Source organism: Bos grunniens, chromosome 18, assembly GCF_055505025.1.
Source record: "Bos grunniens cultivar Pamir isolate PY7600 chromosome 18, Bosgru_T2T1.0, whole genome shotgun sequence".
Taxonomy (NCBI): domain Eukaryota; kingdom Metazoa; phylum Chordata; class Mammalia; order Artiodactyla; family Bovidae; genus Bos; species Bos grunniens.
The window spans coordinates 14045534-14065861 of NC_141182.1; the positions used below are offsets into that span (position 1 = coordinate 14045534).

The 20328-nt window shown below is 61.7% G+C and overlaps 3 protein-coding genes and 1 long non-coding RNA gene across 11 annotated transcripts in view; 2 read left to right on the forward strand and 2 right to left on the reverse strand.

Moving 5' to 3' along the window:
* Positions 1-26: 26 nt before the first annotated feature.
* On the forward strand, positions 27-5043 carry LOC147353086 (uncharacterized). The gene is made up of 3 exons (XR_015145357.1): positions 27-301; positions 1669-1841; positions 4601-5043. It is a non-coding gene; the product is annotated as an uncharacterized LOC147353086 (long non-coding RNA).
* RNF166 (ring finger protein 166) lies at positions 4553-12852 on the reverse strand. Of its 3 annotated transcripts, XM_086350301.1 has the most exons (7): positions 12653-12852; positions 11193-11285; positions 8326-8518; positions 6911-7023; positions 6419-6533; positions 6221-6328; positions 4559-5546 (listed from the first exon to the last, which is right to left on the reverse strand). In XM_086350301.1, exons 1-7 carry the CDS (start codon positions 12805-12807, stop codon positions 5481-5483), a joined length of 843 nt encoding a protein of 280 aa, XP_086206427.1. In that variant the 5' UTR covers positions 12808-12852; the 3' UTR covers positions 4559-5480. The 3 variants fall into 3 exon arrangements, 2 of the variants coding, with proteins under 2 accessions (XP_086206426.1, XP_086206427.1); XR_015145353.1 differs by lacking the exon at positions 11193-11285 and having other exon boundaries at positions 4553-5546; positions 6419-6732; positions 8326-8482; XM_086350300.1 differs by lacking the exon at positions 11193-11285 and having other exon boundaries at positions 4553-5546; positions 8326-8482.
* Positions 12853-13002: 150 nt separating this feature from the next.
* Positions 13003-19929, forward strand: CTU2 (cytosolic thiouridylase subunit 2). Of its 2 annotated transcripts, none has more exons than XM_086350299.1 (15): positions 13003-13110; positions 13759-13836; positions 15774-15852; positions 16024-16083; positions 17139-17504; positions 17604-17713; positions 17823-18088; positions 18167-18302; positions 18417-18548; positions 18809-18900; positions 18988-19082; positions 19180-19309; positions 19441-19507; positions 19602-19660; positions 19739-19929. In XM_086350299.1, the coding sequence occupies exons 5-15, from the start codon at positions 17486-17488 to the stop codon at positions 19812-19814; spliced, it is 1182 nt and encodes a 393-aa protein (XP_086206425.1). In that variant the 5' UTR covers positions 13003-13110; positions 13759-13836; positions 15774-15852; positions 16024-16083; positions 17139-17485; the 3' UTR covers positions 19815-19929. The 2 variants fall into 2 exon arrangements, with proteins under 2 accessions (XP_086206425.1, XP_086206424.1); XM_086350298.1 differs by having other exon boundaries at positions 17139-17199.
* PIEZO1 (piezo type mechanosensitive ion channel component 1 (Er blood group)) overlaps positions 19898-20328 on the reverse strand; it is a 56213-nt gene continuing 55782 nt past the window's right edge. For all 5 annotated transcript variants that reach the window (XR_015145352.1, XM_086350288.1, XM_086350287.1 and 2 more), the window contains one exon: positions 19898-20297. Coding sequence is in view for 4 of the 5 variants with exons in the window: in XM_086350288.1 (XP_086206414.1) it covers positions 20048-20297 (250 nt within the window). In the remaining variant the exon portion in view is untranslated. The remainder of the gene's footprint in view (positions 20298-20328) is intronic.

The window sequence follows — 20328 nt, forward strand, 5'->3', positions numbered from 1 at the left end:
TGGGCGGGGCCGCGGGGCGGGGCCTCGGGCCACGCCCAGGACAGGTGCGCGGGCCGCGGGGGAGGGAGCGCGTGGCTGCGTGTCCAGCCCACGGGACTTCCCTGGCGCTCGCCATGAGTCACGCCGACCCCGAGACCTGGCGCGCCCACTCGCCGTGGACTGAAAGGAGGAGGTCAGGGCTGGGCGGAAGCCGAGCTGGGCTCAGTCCACCCTGTGGTGGGAGCGTGAGCAGAGTCCAGCTTCGGAGAACCTGCTCCAGCCAGTTATAAGCCCGCCCCGCCTCCTGCGCAAACCCTCAAAGGTAGGTTTGATGAGCGCCAGCCCTGAACTGCAGAGCTGACCCTGTTGACCCGCTAGAGTGGTGACCAGGGGCTCGACCGGCCTTGGGGAGAGTGGCCCTCTCCCAGTGGGAGGGGACCCAAAAGAGACAGTACTTTAGCAGTTGGCTCCAGAAAGCTCATTTGGAGAAAGGACACCACCTGACATTCCGGAATTCCGAGGGTTCAGACAGGCAGTTGTGGGAAGTGGTGTGAGAGGGCAGTGTGCGTGCACCCGCTGCCGCAGCCTAGTCTGTGTGACCCAGGCAGCCTCACCTTCTGTGTCTTTTGGAATTTTCAGTGCCACCAACAGCCGGCCATGCCTGCATGTCTGGTACCTTCTGATGTGGACATTTTATGAGTTCAGGGGTCCCTCTCTGGCGGGGGTGGAGGAACACACTGCCAGGCCCCTAAGAACCACCAGGCACTTCCCTGGCTGTGCAGCAGGCCTGCCTTGAGAGACACAGGCACCATGTGCAGCCTGATGCTTTGCCAGCCAGGAGCCTGGGGGTGAGTGGAGGTGGTGAGGAGTCCACAGAGGAGCCTCAGAGAGACGAGGGGAGGGAGGCCTGAGTCACATCGGGTCTTACATGCCTTCAGTTTTGCAGAAAAGAAAACGTGCCAAGGTAGGCTACAGTGGGACTGGGACTGGGGCTGGCACTTCCAGCCTCATTCAGGGTGTCTGTTGCTTGGTTGGGGCTCATGGAAGAACAGACAGGTGGGGCACAGATGGGAGAAGATGTCTGTGTCTCCCATCACCTGGCTTACCACCGGTTGCCACTCGCTTGCATTTCAGAGAACATGTGGCTGCCTTCTGCTTGTGTGTTTCTCCCGTGGCCTCGAGCTTTCCATGTGTACCTTCCCTTCCTTTTCTTCTTCCCAGATGTAGATAACACTTGCAGATACCTGGGCCAGCCCTGCACCCACACCGTCCTTCTTCGCCCAGTAAGCCACTGTGTGGCCACCCCAGGTTGACTTTAGTCCCCAGAGGGACTCGCGCACTCCCATGGAGAACCAGCTGATCTCATCCAGGAAACACCCCAGGGATTTCGAGGACCCTAGATCACCTCTGGGGTGGGGTGCTCCTTTCCGAGGGCTGCCATGAGCAGTGACCCAAAGGGAAGTTTGAGGTCCCTGCCTACTGCTCAGAACTGCCCTCCTGTGGTCACGCAGACTCCCTGTTCGGCTGTGACTCACAGGGTTGTGTCCGGGCCAGGCTGGAGTAGGATTCACAGAGGAAAACCCGAGTGTCTGCCCTGTTCGCACCCGGGCAGTGCTGGGAGGTCGGTGGCAGTGCCCCCTCACCCTGCTCTGTGTCCTCTGTCTTCAGTATGACCACCTTGCCTTACAGCTAGGCCCCATGCTATGCTGTCGGAAGCTCACTCCCCCCGGCCTCCTGGAATGGTGCTCCCCATCAGAGCAGGACGTTCAGGGACCCCAGCGTCTGCCCTTGACACCTGGTGACTTCTGCTTGTGGTCACATGCCCGCTTGCCTCTATCAGACACTGAGCCAGCAGAGGCCAGGTGAGATTGTTACAATTCCTCCTACACTGGTGTTCTCTTTCTTTTACAGGTATGTTTTGTTCTTTTCTGTGCTTTACAATGTGGCTCTGGGCTTGTGCACCTGTATTCTGTTAAGCCTGGATTTTCTACTGCCTGGGCTTCCTGGCCCAATGTGTAAAGCCCGTCTCTGTTAGATGCAGCCCAAGGGCTGGAGAGGTGGGACGCTCTCGCCCTCCCCCACAGCGCCTGGGCGAGGTTGGGTCTGTGGTTGGGGCTCAGCAGTACCTGTCAGATTAGATGGAAAAGTGTCAGGTGTGGTCCAGGCATGCCCCTCCCCAGGGATCTCTCAAGTGTAGACACGTGGGTGAAGGGACCTGGCCCCGCGGTGGGCCTGGCTCTGGGGCTCAGAATGGCACTCAGAACCTGGCCTTGCAGCTGGGGCTCAGCTGTCCCAGGACTCGGGGCACTTGCCCTGGTGGCGTGGCCCCTGTGTGGGTGTGTGGTGTATTTGTCATGAGGGCGTGGCTGTGACAGCCTGGCTTGGAGCATCCTTGTGGCTGGGTCCAAAGTCATGGACACAGTGCTCTGGCTCAGGCTGGTGGCCAGTGTGTGTGTGGTCACCCCCAGAAGGGGCTCACAGCTGCTGACAGCTGCAGGATCGCTCTAGAGGGCTGGTTGTTAGAGGTGATACTGGTTCTTAAATGGGGGGAGGGGTTCACATGCTGTGTGACATGGGGTTTCTGGGAGGGGACCCTGACCTTCACCCACAGCTGTGACCCACAGTGGGTGTATCACCAGGCACTGAGCCTCACGGGTGATGCAGGGCTGAGGAGGGATGCATAGGTGTGCATGCATCAGTGCTCGGGGGTGTGCAGGCCTGCACTCTGGCGTGCACACAAGCAATGCCGCAGGAGCTGTTCCAGGTGTCACTGTGGTTGGGCTTCCGCAGGTGCGCCGGGGTTTGCAGGGGAGTGTCTGCTGGTGCACAGCCGAATTCCCAACTCTGGGCCCCATGGCACCCTCTAAGGGCCCCTTCCCTGTCTGGGCCCTTGTTCCTGGTGGCTTGTGGGAGAGGCCAGAGGGCCACGGGGCGTGGCTCTCTTCTCTGTGATTGTGAGGGCAGCTCCTCCTGGTGGGGTCCCGGCCCTGGCAGCTGGCTGGGCTGGAGAACAGGGCTCACCATGGGTTCTGGGCGCGGAAGCTCGCTGCCGGCTGGTGCTGATCACACGCTGCTGGGGATGTGTTATCAGGCCCACGGTGTGGAGGTGTCTTTGGGCCCGTTAGTCTGCACTGCCTTGTCATGAGGGAGTTCAAGGCTCCTTTCAGGGAGTACGTTTCGTGGGTAGATGCGTGGTGCTCAAGTATGTCAGAGTCCAGAGGAGGCGCTGCAGCCTGGGCGTCACCCCCGGGGACTGCCAGCCTGCTGTGGCCAGGAGCCCTTGGTCGAATGCTGACATGGTGGGTGCTGAGGCCTCTACAGGGTGAGACTCGGGGACAGACACCCGGGCATCGCCTCCTCGAGGGCACTGTGAGGTCAGGACCTGCTGAGGCTGCCCTAAGGCTGCCCCTGGGACTCTCTGGGCACCAAGGGTTGTGACAGGCACATGAGAACAGCTCCATCCTCCCCAGGTGGCCTGTGGGTGGCTGACCAGCCTGGCTGTGTCCAAGAGGGGAGAACGTAGCTGCCACCAGCCCCGCTCCCAGGGCTGGAGGCTGAACTGGGGCTGGGACACGGGCCCAATGACCCCAGAACCCCATGTATCCCAGACACGACGTGCTGGCAGCTCCGGGGTGGCAGGGGGAGAAAGCGACAGGTCCTGGATGGGGGCAGGGTGGCCAGCCCCGGAGGAGTCAGCAGTGATGACTGCCGGGGGCAGGGGAGGTCGTGGCGGAGTGAGGTGCTGGGCTGGTGGGGGGAGGACGCAGGGCAGCATCTGCACCTGTCTTCTGGAGCCGGGCGGTCCCCACGCTGCCCCCGCTGGCTCCAGGCCCTGGGTGACCTGCCAGGGCCACCCCGAGGCTCCCCTACCTGCACACGGGGGCCTGAATCCCAGCCCCTCAGCCTCCTGCAGGAGGGGGACTTCAGCCACACGCTTCCTTTCCCTCCAGCCCTGGGGAAGCTGATGCTGGGCCTGGGTGGCCCCCGGATCATGTCACAGCCTCTTTTGGAAGGTAGCAGGAAGGACGGGCTGGCAGGTGGCATCTGTGGCCAGTGGGGGGCGGGGTGCTGGTGGCTCCTGAGGAAGGCTTTCTATAGCGGCTAACTGAGCCCCAGGCAGGACGGTCCTTTCGTGGAGGCCTCTGCTTGTCAGCCCTGCCATGGTCAGCGGGAGCCTCACCTTCTCCTGAGGGGCAAGGTCCAGGGCACAGGTAGGGGAGGCAGGCAGGGACAGCTCAGCAGCGCACCAGGACCCTGACCACACGGGGTTCTCGTCGCGTTTTAAAGGCCTGTGGTGACTTGGAAACAGCAGGGGGCTCCTGGCATTGATGTTGGCCTGAGACCACTGTCCCTGGATGGATGTCTGAGAGGAGGGCTGGCTCCTGGGCTGGAGTGAGGGCACATGCTGAGGGCACAGCCTAGCAGGCTGCCTGGGGAGGCTGTGGGAGCCTCAAAGGTGGAACTCCTTGGGAAGGACACATGACCGCAGGCCTGCAGCAGAGGATGGCCTCCTGACCCCACTCCAGCCCTCTGCTGTTAATGTTTGCTGAAAGAAACGCACTGGTCAGGCCGCTTGAGATGCTTTGAAACGTTTTATTTAAATTTTTTTTTTTTTTTAAAGACAGCAATAATTTACTCCAGGAACCAAACGAAGGTGCCAGTGAGCATTTTCTGGCCTGACCAGCCACTGCCCCGGCCCCGCGTTCTGCCACCCTTGGGGGTGGCCCTGCCTGGGCCGGGAGGCTGTCAGCTTCAGAACAGTGACTGCGGGGCTGAGGCCGGGACCCAGGCGGGGGGCCAGGAGCAGACCCAGCTGCCTCCGCAAGTGGCCAGACATTGGGATTTCTTCTGGCTGTTATCACAGGGCCCCTGGGGAACGGCGAGGTGACCTGGGCAAGTAGTCACCTTGGTCCCCAGGCACAGCCGTTGTCCCGTCTCTCCCTTCCTTCCCCCACCTATCCCACAACCGTTCATTTTTGATTGTTTTTTTTAAAAAATATAATTTTGTAAATGTTCCATAAAAATACTATTGTTCCTAGTCAAACACAGATATTGCAATATGAAGGGTAACTGCTCTGTCTTTGCTCTAGAAAATGTGAAAAGGTCATCACACCGGATAATATAGAAAAGTGCGGAACCTCTAGGTATCACAAAAGCCAGTACCGAGCGCGCGAGGGGGAAGCGTTGCCAGGTGCTGGGCTGGGCCCCTGCGTGTCCCTGCTGGGTGGAGGGGCCTGAAGGGTCCTCTTGGCAGGGAGGACAGCATGGCTTTGAGACACGGACAGGGGCCGCACTCGCCACCCCACGAGGCCATGTGCTCAGCCCGAGCACCGAGGAGCCAGCAGCGCTCAGCAGGAGCGCAGGTGGTGGGGACGTGGCCTCTCCTCTGGCAGCAATGCGGTTCTGCCCGGCCCTCGAGGCGCCTTCCCAGGCGGGTCTGGGCGCAGGAGCTGGCGGGCTCTGTCCTTGGAGGTGGGAAGGCTCAGCCGGTGGTGGCACCGTCAGTTCTCGGAGAGAGACAGGGCCAGGGCGGCCTGGAAGGCGGCCTCCTCGTCGATGCTATAGTCCTGGAAGACGGGGCGGAGCTGGGCGGGACGCCGTGGTCTCTCAGGGCCACCCCTGCCCGGTCACCTCAGACAGACTGGAGTGCAGTCCCCCCGCCCTGCTGCTGTTCAGCCTCACAGTCACGGGTCCTGGGCACCTCGTGGCAACTAGTAGGGGATGGTCTGGCTGCCCTGAGGACACTGCGCCCGGTGACGGAGGGCTGGACAGACTGTGCGCGGTGGACGCGAGGAACGAAAGCTGTCATTTCCCCCCAGATTCAAGGACGGCAGGGTGGGGGAAACCAGCACCCCCGTGTTTCTACCATCAGGACCAGGTGCGGGCAGAGTGGAGGCGGGAGCCTACAAGGCTGGGTGCCCGCAAGCTGGCAGGGGACGGGAAGAGCAGACCTCGGGGCGCACAGGAGGGGAGCGTCTGCAGGCGGGATGTGGCTCTTTCCCAGTGGGCACTGGAGGGGCCTGTCCCCAAGGAGGGTCTGTGTCCCCAGGCCTCAGTGCAAACCCGGGGAGACGGTCCCCCTGCGATGGCGCCTCCCCCAGAGGACCCCCCGAGTGAGGAGAGCTGGTTGGCCCGTGGGTGAGAGGCCCACTCTGCACAGCCCAGGGTCCCCAGCCTCTGCTGGCCCTGCAGACCCACCCACCACCAGCGCTGGGAGGGCAGGGGGGGGCGGGTCACCCACCACAAAGGTGTCGTAGGAGAACTTGTGCCTGTGCAGCAGGTGTTGCAGGAAGTTGGCGCTCTTGTAGCTGGGGTCACCCCAGGGCATGGCCGAGCAGATGGGACATACCTGGGACAGAGCCGGGGGTGGGGGGTGAGCCCACGGGGCCTGGGAGGCCGTGCGTGCGGGGAGCAGGGTCTGGGGCACAGGCAGGCTTACCACGCGGTTGGGATCGCTGCGGTGGTTGTCCACGCAGTGCTTCACCAGCTCCTGCTGGTCCAGGTTGCGGGCGCCACAGTAAGGGCAAGCGAAGGTGGACCTATTGGGGACGGCGCTGGGCGGGGGCGAGGGGTAAGTGGCGCTGCCCCTCTTCCTACGGCCTAGCCGGCTCGCCCTCCTCCGCACTGTGGGCCCTGTGGTCGTGGAGCCCGTCCTCCTCTGCACGTTCCACCAGGACCTCCCACCTGGTAACTCCCAGTCTCTCCTTCCTCGACGTGGCTGCCCGCCCAGAGTGGTGTCTGTCTGGCCCCAGCCTAAGGACTGCGCTCCCATTAGGGGGTGACAGGTAGGCCAGGCCAGGCCCTCCTGGGTCCCCACCTGCAGGGGTTGAGGCCCTTCAGAGCCCTCCCACCTCCTCAGGGTTGAGCCACGCTGCCCATCCTGTGACGTAGGCCAGAAACTGCCCCAGAGGATGACCTGCGCGGGGCCTACCTGGGGATGGGCTGGGACGTGGGCACCACGGGGACGAACTTGGGACAGTTGGCCATCTGCTCCTGGACCTTCATGCAGGAGGACACGTGCACTCTCATCTTGGCCAGCGTCACCTGGGAAGAGAGAGGGGAGGGTCGGGGCGGGGGCTGAGGCCCTGGCTACTGACACCCCGGCCAGCACCGTGGCTGGAGAAGGAGGCCAGTGCACCCAGGGCTGCAGAGCCGCACCCAGAAGCAGGTGCTCACAGCTCACGCTGTGGTCATGCAGGGGGCAGGGGGCCTCCAGGGAGCAGCCCTGACGGGGCCCCTGGGGAGCTGGGAGACATGGGAGGGTTGTTCGTTTAACTGGTTGATTGATTTGGCTGCTCTGGGTCTTAGTTGCCCCACTTGGGATTGTCAGCTGAGCCTTGTAGGGTCTAGTTTCCTGACCAGGGGCCGAACCCGGGCCCCCTGCATCAGGAGCGTGGAGTCTTGGCCACTGGACCACCAGGGAAGCCCCATGGGAGGGTATTTACTTGTGAAAGGTTACCCCTCATAACGGGAGCCAGCAGACAAAATTCTAGGCAGTCAGATGTGCTGAAAACTCCTTACTAAGAAGCAGAAAAGCTAATGTGACACAGCCTTCTCAATCACCAGGTTGCCCGCTCCGGCCAGAGGTGGAACCGGCTCAACAGGGCAGGGCAGGGCGCACTGGCTGCCCGGGGCAGGCAGGAATGAGTGGAGAGAAAGAGGCCCGGGCAGCACTCCCAGGTGGCACAAACGGGAACCTCCAGGAGCGCCCACCCAGAGCCTGCGGTACAGGGGGAGGGCCTCCTGACACCGGCCTGGCCCCCCTCTGCCCAGGGCTGGGGACACTGCATGAGGCCTGCCCCTCTGATCCCACCTGTGTGGAAAGAACCACGGCACAGACCGAGCGCGGGGCACCTCATGCTGCTCCTGGGCTGGGAGGGAGGGGCGCGAGAGCCTGAAGGAGGCCCCTGGACATTCAGACCTGTGACCCTGAGGACAGAGCAACCAGGGCCGCTTCCTACTGTGGTAACTCAGGAGAGTTAACCTGTTAACCTGAGCAATGGCGGAATCTGAAAACCTCACTTCACGTTTTGCTCCCAGGCTGGGTCCCTTGAGAGCTGGTATACCTGCCTGCAGGAACAGCAGGTGTCGGGCGGGCTGGGGGGGCTCGGGTGCTGGAGGGATGGTGGGCCTGGGCCTGCCTCAGTCACCGCCTGCAGCGTGAGGGTCACTGGGGTGTTAGGCTGCATCTAGGGCGGGCTCAGCTCAGCCCCCATCCCCGCATTGGCCACAGCCCAGAGCCTGGGCCACGCTCGGGAAGTGAGTGGAATGGCAGGTTGCTCAACAGGACTGGGGGGTGGCCTGCACCTGGTTCCCCCATGCACCCGCCAGGAGCCCAGCCAATACCTTCTTACTGCAGCCTCGGCAGGGCGCCTTGTAGGACGCGAGCTGCTTCTCCACGTGGGCAGCCTTGTCCACCTTCTTGGGGTCAAAGGGCAGGCGGCACAGCGGGCACAGCGGGGACGGCACCTGCAGGCAGGGCTGGAGGCACTCCCCACAGAACCTGCAGGGGGGACATGGGCCTGAGGGCTGCGCACCCCTACGTCAGCAGGTGCTTCTGTGCGGGGCCTGAGGGCGGAGTGGGCACTGTCTGGCTGAAAGATGACCACTGTCCCTGCCCCATCATGGGCTCCTGAGCTGCAGCCATGACCCCCTGTCCTGTGCTGGCTCCCAGACTTGGTCCCAGCAAGAGCACTGGCTGCGGGAGGGCCAGGGCCCACCCTGCCCATCTCACTGCCACGGGTGATGACAACACCTCGGGGGCTCCAGGACAGCATGGGAGACCCAGGAGGCCCTCCACCCACTAAGTCTGGGGGTAAAATCACTAACCCCCAGTGCTGAGAGGAAACCACAGGGCCCCAGGGCCCAGCACTCACTGGACTGAGCAGGGCCAAGGCTGGCCAGGAAGCGTCACCAGTCTTGGGACATGCCCTGTCCCCAGGCAAGCAGGGCTCAGGCCCTGAGCAGAGGCAGGGTGGCAGAGGGGCTGTGCCCAGGTGCCCAGGCTCCTCTCGGCTCTGAGCTCTTAGCCACGTCTCTGGAGGTGCCATGTCCTACACCCTCAGGTGCTTGGCCACAGCAGCTCGTGTTCACAACCAGCCCTGTGCTGTGGAAGAGCACACACCGCAGGTCAAACATTCTCAGCTGGGAGACAAGAGGGACTGAGAGCCTGATCTCAGGACCAGCTTGGTCTGGCCTTGTAGGAAGTGCTGGGCCTCGTCCAGCAGAGACTGGGGCCTCGTCCACAGCCCACAGGCTCAGCCCCGCAAGAAAGGTGGCAGCTTGGCGGCCTGCACAAACCCTGCTGGGCACTGGGGTTTGTACTGTTCCCCACGGGTCAGGCAGCTGGGGCTGCGGGCATTTCTAGGGGCCCAGCTGAGCGCAGGGTCCCCATCCTTCTGCCTCAGACTTTCACCTCTTTTCAGGAAGAGGCACCTCAGGCGATCCAGAGGCCCTTCTCCTGCATGCTGGCTTCCGTGCAGCCACCTCTGTGTGCTTTCAGTGAGGGATGTGTCCCCTGAGCCACAAGCAGCTGGAGGAAGCTTGCAGAGCGCCAGGCTGAGGCTGTACTCAGGACAAACCGGTCTTGGGTCAGGGGAGGGGTGCCTGGTAGGGATGGGAGGCAGGGAAGCTGCGGTTCCAGAAGCAGGATGAGCCCCGCCTGACCCGCCCGCCACACTGCCAGCTCATCTTACTCCCTAAGGAGCCGGGGGCAGAAGGAGGTGCAGCACGGCCCCTGCCCTCGCAGGTGCACGGAGGCCTGGTTAGGGGGTGGGGGCGCGGCCCGTCAGCTGGCCGGAGCCTCTTCTGCGTGGGCCCATCGCTCAAGTGCTGCCCCCACTGGTGAACCCCTGCACAGACACAGGGGAGCCACCTGGGACCCTGAGAGGCCACTGAGCCTGTGGACAGAGGCCTTGCAAACTGAGCAGAGAAGCCCGCCCCAGGCTGGTAAATGCTCAGCAGTCCCGGGTCTCTGCAGGCACTGGACCACGGGCGCTGGGGGCTGTGGCCACAGAAGGGGCCTCAGTGACAGGGTGAGAGGCTGGCCTGGCCCAGTAGCCTGAGCTCCAGCCTCGGCTCTGCTGAACGCCTGGGGATTGCCCTCGGCTGCCCCGATCTCCTTTCCCTTGTGCTGGAAGAGTAACAGCACCTGTCTCCCAGGCCTCTGCAAGCAGGGAGGACTCAGAAAATGTCTGTTACCACCATTCTCTACACATCTCCTGACGCATAAGTGTGCCAGTTTTCTACAACTTCTGTTCATTAACAGACTGCACGTGGGGACACTTAAGCGGGGGACAATGTGACGGCACTGACCAGAGAGGGCGACAGAAGAGGCACAGTGGCTGGAGGCAGCCCAGGCAGAACTCTGGCCCCAATACACTGGCACTAGGGGAGGCTTTGTCAGAGCATTCGAAACAGGAGGTGGCTTCTGGTTCCAGATGCGGCTTACTGCCCAGGGCATCCCCTGAGTGTGACAGATTACTGGCTTATCTGGGGACTTCCTGGGAGCGCTTTCACAGTCTCCACCGAGGAGCCCCCTTGCCTCTGGGCTCCTGCTGGAAAGCCCTCCCTATGACCTGCCCCTTCTGTCGGGTGCTAGAGCAGGAGTCCAGGCCCAGGCAGGGCTGCTGTCACCTCCAGAAAACCTATTTTGTGGAAGGAAACTGCTTAGTTAGGTAGCTGTGGGGTGAGGCAAATAACCAGACCACCAGCAAACTTTTTAAAAGGAAAGGCGTGTCTTTAAATCTTTCATGTTCGTTTGCGCTGCTGCTGCTGCTGCTGCTGCTGCTAAGTCGCTTCAGTCATGTCCGACTCTGTGCGACCCCATAGACGGCAGCCCACCAGGCTCCCCCGTCCCTGGGATTCTCCAGGCAAGAACACTGGAGTGGGTTGCCATTTCCTCCTCCAATGCATGAAAGTGAAAAGTGAAAATGAAGTCGCTCAGTCGTGTCCGACTCTTTGCGACCCCATGGACTGCAGCCCACCAGGCTCCTCCGTCCATGGGATTTTCCAGGCAAGAGTACTGGAGTGGGGTGCCATTGCCTTCTCCTGTTTGTTTGCACACACGCCTTCAAAACATCGGACAAGAAACTTATAGAAAGTAGGCAGCAGAGATAACCAGCCAGGAAGTTTACATCAGCAGTAGGGTCAGGAAGGAAATATTTCTAAGGCAGAAGCTAAAGAAGAGGCTGCTGCAGGACCAGCTCAGGAACAGGAGCAGAGGAGTCTGATTCTGCCGAGAAAAGTGTGGGGAGAGGGTATTAGAGAAGAATATGCTTTCACAGCAGTTTGTGTAGTTCTGTATTCTAAAAAGACTTATTTGGGAAAAAAGGCTTGTGTCTAGGGCTGGGTGAGTGTTGATAGAAATCCTAAGCCCAGGAAAGGCTTTCTAAAATTGGGCCCCAAGACAAGCTCTGCAGCTCTCTCAACGATTGGCTGGAAGAAGCTGAACACACTGTGACAACACCCACTGATGTGTGTTGATGAGAGAGGTGCTGTTCAAAGGCTGCCCCTGCCAAAATGTCACAAATGGCATGAAAAAGTGAGGTGCAGCGCCTTCAGGACTTGTCAGCAACGCTCCCCCAGGATGCGCAGGTGGGTGTCTGTGCCGTGTGTGTGTGTGTGTGTATGTGTGTGTCTGTGTCTGTGCCGTGTGTGTGTGTGTGTGTGTGTGTGTGTGTGTGTGTGTGTGTGTAGGCTTCCCGACTCCTGACACCGTCCTGCAGCCCGAGGATACACAGCATACACACCTAGCAGTTCCAGTTCCCTCTTTGCATCAAGAACCTCCTGGGCCAGCTGCCTTTGTTTGCAAAATGTTCTGGGGCCTCCTACTATCCTGGGTGCACCTCGGCCCCACCTCCTCAGCAGCTCTGCGGGCAGCCAAGCCCTCCTGTCCCCTCTCCCACCCTGCTATTTTCACTCAAGAGCTGTGTTATTCAGCCTTCTGGAGAGTTGGAGACCACACACTCTGATCTCAGGCCCCTCCCAATCAGGCTGGCAGCTCCCAGAAGACAGGAGTGCAGCTCTCTGCTGGGAGAAGAGCTACATCCTCAGGTTTGTGTTCCTGAAACAACTGGCCCTGGCGCAGCTTAAAACCCTAGCAATGTGTGTGGCATGTGGTCCACCGAGGGCCAGCCTGCCTGGCTGCTCAGTGACCCATGGTGACCCAAGTTCTCCATCAAAACAAAACAGCACCAGACTCCAAGAAAGCCTTTGTCCAAACTTTAGGGAACTCCTCTCCTCTGCAGTCACGACAAGCTGACAGCAGATCCAAAAAATAGTTGACAGCAAAAGCCACAAAGCATTTATTTACAATTGCCCACCCCAGTCTCCACTAGACAAGAGGGAAGGCGACCGGCACAGAGGTCGCACCCGCTGCCCTTTGAGTTCCCAGGGAGGCCCGCCGAGGCCGTCAGCGGCTCCTGGCACACGAGACCGGGCAGAGCTGCAGGTCGGCCCTGTCTGCCGACGGGGTGATCGGGGTCGAGCGCCCGGGGCGGGCGGGCAGGACGCTGGGCTGAGGCGGATGGACGTGCCCAGAGGGCAGAAACGGCGCTGCGCGTGGAACCCCTCGCCCCGCAAGTTCTCGCGCGCTGGGACTGCGCTGGGGTGGCCTCAGACCTCCCCGCGGCGGAGCCCGACCCCGCGGCCTCCCGGAGGCCAGCGCACTCACGTGTGGCCGCAGCTGCCGATGGCCACGGGCCGGTGGTAGACTTCCAAGCAGATAGGGCAGCTGTACTGCGCCTCCAGGGCGCTGTCGCCGCCAGCGGGCCCGCCCGGCGGCTGTCGCTGCTGAGCCGAGCCCACCAGGCTGCGGAACATCGCCATCCCGGGGCCCGGCCAGCCGCCGCCGCCCCTGTCCCGGCTCGGCCTGCGCGTCACGGCCGCGCCGGCGCCGAGATGACATCAGAAGGAGCGCCCGCCCCCAGCTCTAGAGTCACGGCTGCGCCGGCGTCGTGTTGACGTCATAGAGAGCGACCGCCCCTCGCGGCGGCGCCTAGGTGACGTATCAGGATGCGCCCCGCCTCTGCCGTCGAAGCTGTCTGCTAAGCGACACAGCGCAGCCATGTGCGAGATGTCTGAGGCGTACCGGGAGTCCGCCCCCAAAGGGCCGCCGCCGCCACGGCTTGGGTAAAAGTTGGGCAGCTGCACCCGCCACTTCCTTTCCGATCCTCCGGCAGGCGGCGAGCCCTGCCCCGAGGGCCAGCCCGTACGCGCTTTGCGCTCAGTCTCGGGGGCCACGCTCCGGGAAGCCCGGAGACCGCCCAGGGCGGGTCCTGGGAGTCCAGGAATCTCTGGTGTGGGGTGGACCTCGCTCCTCAGCATCCGGGGAGTGCCTGGCAAGCCCGTGGTAAACACTTGGCGCGCTCGCACCTCTAATTTTTGTAGCCAGTGGAATGGTTCCGCCTCTGACCAAGCTGTCCTTACTTGGCGAGGAAAGTCGACCTGCCGGCCGCTTCTGCACTCTGGTTCCAGTTCTCCCCTCCAGCGCCTCCCAGAGCTAGCTGTCTCTTTTCTCGTGCCAGTCCTAAGAGACAGAGCCCACTGAGCTGGCTTTGACGAACTGAAATCCCCTTAGGGCCCTGGTATTTCCTCAGCGGGGTAGTCTGGAGAAGAATACTAGGTCCGGTCTGTGAGGTGCAGGCTCCTTCCTCCCCACCCCGACCCCCACCACGGTCTCTGGTACAACAGCTTGGGATGAGAAACCGGCTGCCGCCTCCCTGAAGCCCCTGAGCGCATGTAATCAGTGTCCTGGTCTCTCTTCTCCCAATGCCTCAGAACTGGGGATCAGAAGTGTGTGAAGTGCAAGGAAGGCCTGCCTGTGGTGGTGATCCGGGCTGGAGACGCCTTCTGCAGGTGAGGCCTGGAGGTGGGAGGTGACCCGGCACACACAGTCTCAGTAACCAGGACTGCCTCCATTTCTGCGGCTTTATTTCTTGCTTTTGAAAGCATTTTACTCCTAATGTCCAGGGGTGGGTGAGTGTGTGTGTATGGCTGTGGGTGTCGGTTTTTGCGTGAGTGCCGTTCTCCCAGGTGTGCATCAGGAGGCAGGAAGGTCCGAGTGGCGCTTACAGAGAGTTGGGAGCGAAGGTGAAGAGGAGTGTGGTGCAGGCGAGAAGAGCTCCTCAGGGCAGCTGGAACGTATTCAGGGGCAGCTTGGAGCACCCTGGGCTCTCTGGCAGGCGCTCTGTGTGTTGCCTGTTTTACTTGTGAGAGAGGGATGAAAGGGGGAGTTCTAACCTCCCAGCTGTGGGGGCATCTCTGGGGATTTTTTGTTTTATTTATTTGGCTCCATCAGGTCTTATTTGAGACATGTGGGATCTAGTTTCTTGACCAGGGATGGACCCCAGGCCCCTGCATTGGGAGCACAGACTCTTAGCCACTGGACCACCTGGGGCAATCCGTGGGGGGACCTCTGGACAGGAGCAGGGGCTGATCCCTGGTCCCAGAGAGGCCTAGCATGTTCCGTCTGATCTGAAGCTGTCTATGGCCCTGTCACGTTGGCCATGAATCATAACTTTCAGTGTCTGGTCATGTTCATGGGGTCCGTGGGTCCACAGGGGTCAGGCTCGTCACCTGCTTTATGAAATTTAGGTGACGTGACATGCATGGCAAACAAACACGTTGAATTATTTGACGAGCTCACATTTTTAAATTGGTCTCCCAAAGTATCAGACTCTACTTGTTAAGTTTCTGAAAAAGAAGCTAAAGGAATAGAATAAGTTGTTTTCTCCCAAACTTTCTCACAGTTGCCCATTTTTGCGGGGCTGAGTAGATTTGCTGTGTGCTGTCAGGAAATATGTTTTAGATACGAAAGTCACTGCTTTAACCACATAAGAGCATCTGGAAATGACGGTCTCTCCAGTCTGCTTGGAGAGCTCCCCGATGAAGAGGAGAGAGGCCACAGTGACTCCTTCTGGGCCCAGGGCTCCCCTCCCCTGCTCGCTTAGTCTGGAAAGAGGTGATAGACTGGTCTTCCAGGTTGCAGATTTTGGCAGTCTGGGTTTTGAGCAAGTTCCTCATTGGTGGAGAAGGTCAGCATGTAGGAAGCCCTTGCCTTGCCTGACCAGAGGGAGAGCGTGGTTTCTGGGGCCTCATGGTGCTGTGGGGGGCACGGCTGTGGCAGCTGCAGGGTCCTCTCTGCCACTGTGATCATCCGTGTCTGCCCAAGGAACCTCCCGGGGCCCTGACCTTCCAGGAGCCACCCCGTGGCGGATCCCCTGGGGTCCCTGGAGCCTCAGTGTTCTGCTGTTGAGTTACTGTCCACAATGCCTCCATGGGGTGTTTGGTCAGCTATTCATAAGCAGGGCCTGCTCTGTGTTGGGGGCTGTTGTGACACTAGATCATCTGACCAGCAAGAAGTAAATGCTGTGGGGCACAGCCCCAGGCTTGGCCACTGTCTGGGGCAGCGCTGCTCACCTCTGCTCAGGTCCCTCTGCTTGGGTCCCTCTGCTTGGGCCCCTCTGCTCCACCTGCCTGCCTTCTGGGTTGCTGGGGAGGGAGCTTGCTTTCTCTCTGCTTGTCTCTCTTCTCTCTTTCTTCTCTTTCCTCCCTTCTTTCCCCTTTTTCCTTTCTGTCTCTTTCTCTTCCTTTTTCCTTTCTTTACTTGCATTTTTTTTTTCTCATTTCTACCCTCATACATCTTTGGGTGCAGCTCTTACTGTCAAGACATTGCTTTAAGGGTGGAAGTTGCTAAAAGAAAGTGTAACCTGGTGGACTCTCAGGCTGTGCCTGCGAGGTGTTGGTGGGTGGCCTGGGCTGTGTTGCCGCGGCTGCCAGTGTCTGTGTTGCAGGGACTGTTTCAAGGCGTTGTACGTGCACAAGTTCAGAGCCATGCTGGGGAAGAGCAGGCTGATCTTCCCAGGAGAGAAGGTAGGCTGTGGCGCCCCCCTCGCAGGCGGCCCGTCCCAGCCGCATCGTGCCAGCCCCTCCTACGGGCGCACACCCGGACTCCTGGGGGACTCACGTTTGGAGACATCCCTGGGCGGAGTAGGGGGCCGTGTTGGAGGTGCGGTGCCCCCAGTGATGTTCCTTCTTCCGCAGGTGCTCTTGGCGTGGTCTGGGGGGCCTTCGTCCAGCTCCATGGTCTGGCAGGTCCTTGAGGTATGTCTCCACACCATCCTCCTGCCACGCCTAGCCAGGATCCAGTGTGGGGGCTGACACCAAGGGACTCTTGCTTGGGGCTGGAGAGAAAGGTCCTATTCCCAGCCAGGATGCTCGGGGCTCTTAGATGTGGGCACGTGGACGCTGGCCCTGGAGTGGTATGGGGAGTGCCCAGCCATGTCTGGGTTTAGTGCCCTGTCCCTTTGCTCGAATGCAGACATGTGTTGCTGGACAGCACCAGGCACCAGGGTGGCACCAGGGCAAAGCGCCCCTCAAGGCGTCCAGGGGCGTTCCCCTGGTCCAGGGACGGTGTCAGAACAAGACAGTAAAGCAAGAGCAGGTGCCCCAGGGACCTGAGGGCTTGGGGATTCAGGGTGGCTTCCTTGAGCAGTTTAAGGGGGGGCTTGGAGAGGCAGGGTCAGGGTCTCGGGGGTTCAGTGGAGAGACAAGGGGCATGGGGGCTGTGCTGGCCCATCCACAGGCCTACTTTGGGCACTGGAGGCAGTGGGACTCCTGGTAGCCCTGGGGCGCTTGGGAGGCCTTGACCCGCGTGGCACATACCTGTACCCCTGCGCACCCTCTAAGGGACGGTGGTGTGGCCTGTACCAGGGCTTCCCGGAGGCGGCACTTCTGCGCTTGGTTTTCTGCCCTTGCCTCCTGGTCTCCTCAACCTGGCCAGAGGGGGTGAGACCAGCCCCCTCCCCGCCCTCGCCTGGCGGTGCTCTTCCCCGTGACCAGAGACGCCTTGCTGTCATGGTCTCTTCTTGCTCTGAGTGGTCTGAAGGGCTTGGCAGGGGCTTCTCGGGTGTTGCCAGGAGGCACAGACAGGCTTTGAGAGCGGGTTTTGCTTGGAGGGGGACAGAGGTACCCCAGGGAGTGCCACTCTGAAGCGCGCTGGGCTGTGCCTCTGCCCTGTGGGCCTGCGTGGAGTCCGGCACAGCACAGGGGACACTGCTGCCCTTTCCTGGGGCCCTTGGTCTGGAAGGAGCAGAGTCTGCAGCAAAGTGCCCGGTGGCTTCTGGCCTTGGAGCTGAGGCCCTGTCACATCCCCCCAGGGCCTGAGTCGAGATTCTGCCAAGAGGCTGCGTTTCGTGCCAGGGGTTGTCTACATTGATGGTACGTCTCCTCCTGGGCCCTGGTGTTCAGATGGGCCTGCTGACTGCTGGCGCTGTGCCCATAGGAAGCCCTCCTGGGGGCATTTCTCTGGAGACAGTGAGCGTGTTCGGCGGACAGCACTACTGCTGTCCTAAGTCTCAGACCATCCAGGGTTGGGCAGAAACGTCTACCGAGTGTCCACCACGGGGTCCAGGGCACTGAGTGAGAAGGGCGAGTTCATTGCCTGAGGGGACCTGCCCTTCCGGCCTCCACCCCATCCCCAGAGAACTCACCAGCCACTCTGAAAATGCCCCCCGAGGAGACAGGTCAGCATTCAGAGACTGCTGCCCCCACAGGGCTGTTGGTCCTGACCACTGCCCACATCTCTTGAAGCCTGACTCTCTTTTTCTGCCTGCGGGTCTCAGAGGGAGCCGCCTGCGGCCAGAGCCCCGAGGACAGAGCGAGAACTCTGGCGGAGGTGAAGCTGGCCCTGCAGACCACTGGCTTCCCATGGCATGCTGTGGCCTTGGAGGAGGTGGGTGGGCCGTCCCTGTTCGAGGGCCTGGGGGCGAGCACTGGGTGCCTGAGGGGCACGGTCTGCTTCCCCCACGTTGGGTGGGTCTCACAGCTCTGCCCTCCTGCAGGTGTTCAGCCTGCCACCCTCTGCGCTGCGCTGCTCTGCCCAGGAGGCAGCGGGGACGGAGGGAGCCTACAAGGCAGCCGTGGACAGCTTCCTGCAGCAGCAGCATGCACTGGGCACCAACGGGGTAGAGCGGCAGAGCCAGCACTGTGCCCAGGACCCCCAGAGCCCCGCTGGGCCACCCACGACCGCCCAGACCCAGGCACTGTCCAGGTTGTTTGACTCAGTGAAGACGCTGACGGCCAAGGAGGAGCTTCTGCAGACCCTGCGGTGAGTCTGTCTCGCCCTGCCCCCCGAGTTCTGGGCCTGTCTCCCTGCGCTCCTGAGACCTCCCGCCTCGATCCACAGGACCCACTTGATTCTCCATGTGGCCCGGAACCACGGCTACTCCAAGGTCATGACGGGGGACAGCTGCACCCGCCTGGCCATCAAGCTTATGACCAGCCTGGCACTGGGGAGAGGGGCCTTCCTTGCCTGGGACACGGTGCGCCTGCAAGCTGCCCAGGGGTCACCCAGGAGGCAGGGAGAGGTCGGGACCCCCCAGCAGGCAGGGACAGCCGAGTATAGTGAGGAACACTGTCCCCCTCACCACCCCCAGGGCTTCTCAGACGAGCGACATGGTGACGTGGTAGTGGTACGGCCCATGCGTGAGCACACGCTGAAGGAGGTTGCCTTCTACAACCGTCTGTTTGCCGTGCCCTCCGTCTGCACGCCGGCCCTGGACACCAAGGTGGGCAGCGTGCACGCCCCTTGTTGTAGTGGAACCCGCGTGGGGCATCCCTGTGCTCCCGGAGTGGGGGTTTGTGGGGGTGGGGTGAGGGGCAGGACGGGCTCTGTCAGGGTGCCTGATTGAACGGGGGGGCGCTCTAGAAGTGGGGCGCCTGGTTTGCTGCACAGCAGACTCTCAGGGCTGATGCTGTGAAGTCCGGGGTCCACGCTCCTCTCAGGTGGGGCCCCTCCCACAGCTGCCCCCTTGTCTCATTGCCCCAGGCACCCGAGAAGGCCAGCATCCACCGGCTGATGGAGGCCTTCATCCTCAGGCTGCAGGCCCAGTTCCCCTCCACGGTCAGCACCGTGTACAGGTGGGTGCGTGTAGGCACTGGGGGTGGGGGCGCTGGGGGGGTGGAGCCCCCGGCCAGCAGTGTCTTAGAGCCCTGTCCCCACCCCAGGACAAGCGAGAAGCTGGTCAAGGCCCCCAGGGCTGGCTGTGCCGCCGGCCCCCGCTGCCTGCTCTGCATGTGCACGCTGGACGTCGACACTGCTGGTCTGTCCTCACCCGTGCGGTGCTGGGGCGGAGCACCCGCGAGTGCTCTTGGGGTTTTGTGGCCCCCAAGGTCCCCTCAGCTCCTCTCTGTTTGCAGATAGCGCCACGGCTTTTGGGGCTCAGACCTCACATCTCCCCCAGATGCAGACCCCTGTCACACAGGCTAGGGGGGCTGCCGGGCCCTGCTGCTGTGCCGGAATGGGTGGGGCCCCCAGCTGCTGCAAGAGGTGAGTCCCTGCCTCGACCTGTCGTGCCCCCCACCCTGCTGTGGTCGGCACCTCGTGGTTGCACAGTGTGGGTGCGCCCTGGGGTCCTCACTGAGGACCAGGCCAGGCGCTCAGTCCAGCGTGCTCTGCAGGGAGGAACCCCGGGCCCAGGTCATGGAGCAGCTGTGCTACGGCTGCCGAGTGAACATGAAGGACTTGGTGAGCGGCCACCTCTCTCCCGGGTGAGGGACAGGTGGGCACTGGCCAGCCTCGTGCCTTTCAGCCCCTCGCCTGTGCTAACTCTCTGTTGCAGCCCTCCTTGGAGCTCTTGCCACCCTATATCCTGTCCGAGGCCCAGCTCCGCAGCCAGAGGTACTGCCTGTTCTGCTGGGGAAGGGAGCATAGGAGGGGTCCTTCTGGGTGTCCGTTCCTACCATGCAGTTCCCCCAGGGCCACAGCCGAGCAGGAGATCCGGGAGTACCTGCTGGGGGACAGCGAAGACGAGGCCGGGACTGGCGAGAGCTGAGCTCGCGGACCAGCACCTGGGACAAGAGACCCCCCGGGAGCAAGAAGGCAGGCAAGGCTGGGCAGTCGGCATGTGATTGCCCCTTTGTATAAATAAAAACGTTTTAATTAGAAAACTACAGTACGCGTGGGGGTGGGGGACAACATGAAGGGCCAGCAGTCCTGCGCCGAGCGGGCCGCGGCTTCCTGTGACAGCAGCATCAGGCTGGGGCCTCGACTCCACCCATGGTGGCTCTATTCCTTGTCGCGCGTCCACTTGATCATGGTCTCGGGTGAGCGGTACAGGAAGATGAGCTTGGCGTAGAGCTCCTCCTCCAGCTCCAGCTCCCGCGTCTCCCGCACCAGGAAGATGTCCTGGCATAGCTTGAGGATGCGGTCCACGCAAGGCAGCTCCTCAAACATGATGGAGTGCGAGATCTCGCTGAAGAAGCCGCGCACGAACTTGCCGATGACCAGCACGATGGACACGTACAGCCCCATGATGCTGGGGGCAGGTGGGTGGGCAAGTGAGCCTC

Excerpts from the sequence above, each read along its gene's own strand:
- RNF166 (XM_086350301.1), bottom strand. The coding sequence starts at position 12,807 with ATGGCGATGTTCCGCAGCCTGGTGGGCTCGGCTCAGCAGCGACAGCCG. Across the intron at positions 8,519-11,192 it reads AATCAGACTCCTCTGCTCCT|GGGTGCGCAGCCCTCAGGCC; the intron begins GTTCCTGAGCTG and ends CTGCTGACGTAG. Across the intron at positions 7,024-8,325 it reads GCCGAGGCTGCAGTAAGAAG|GTGACGCTGGCCAAGATGAG; the intron begins GTATTGGCTGGG and ends CTCTCTTCCCAG.
- CTU2 (XM_086350298.1), top strand. The coding sequence starts at position 13,046 with ATGTGCGAGATGTCTGAGGCGTACCGGGAGTCCGCCCCCAAAGGGCCG. Across the intron at positions 13,837-15,773 it reads GCTGGAGACGCCTTCTGCAG|GGACTGTTTCAAGGCGTTGT; the intron begins GTGAGGCCTGGA and ends TCTGTGTTGCAG. Across the intron at positions 18,549-18,808 it reads CGCCGGCCCTGGACACCAAG|GCACCCGAGAAGGCCAGCAT; the intron begins GTGGGCAGCGTG and ends TCATTGCCCCAG.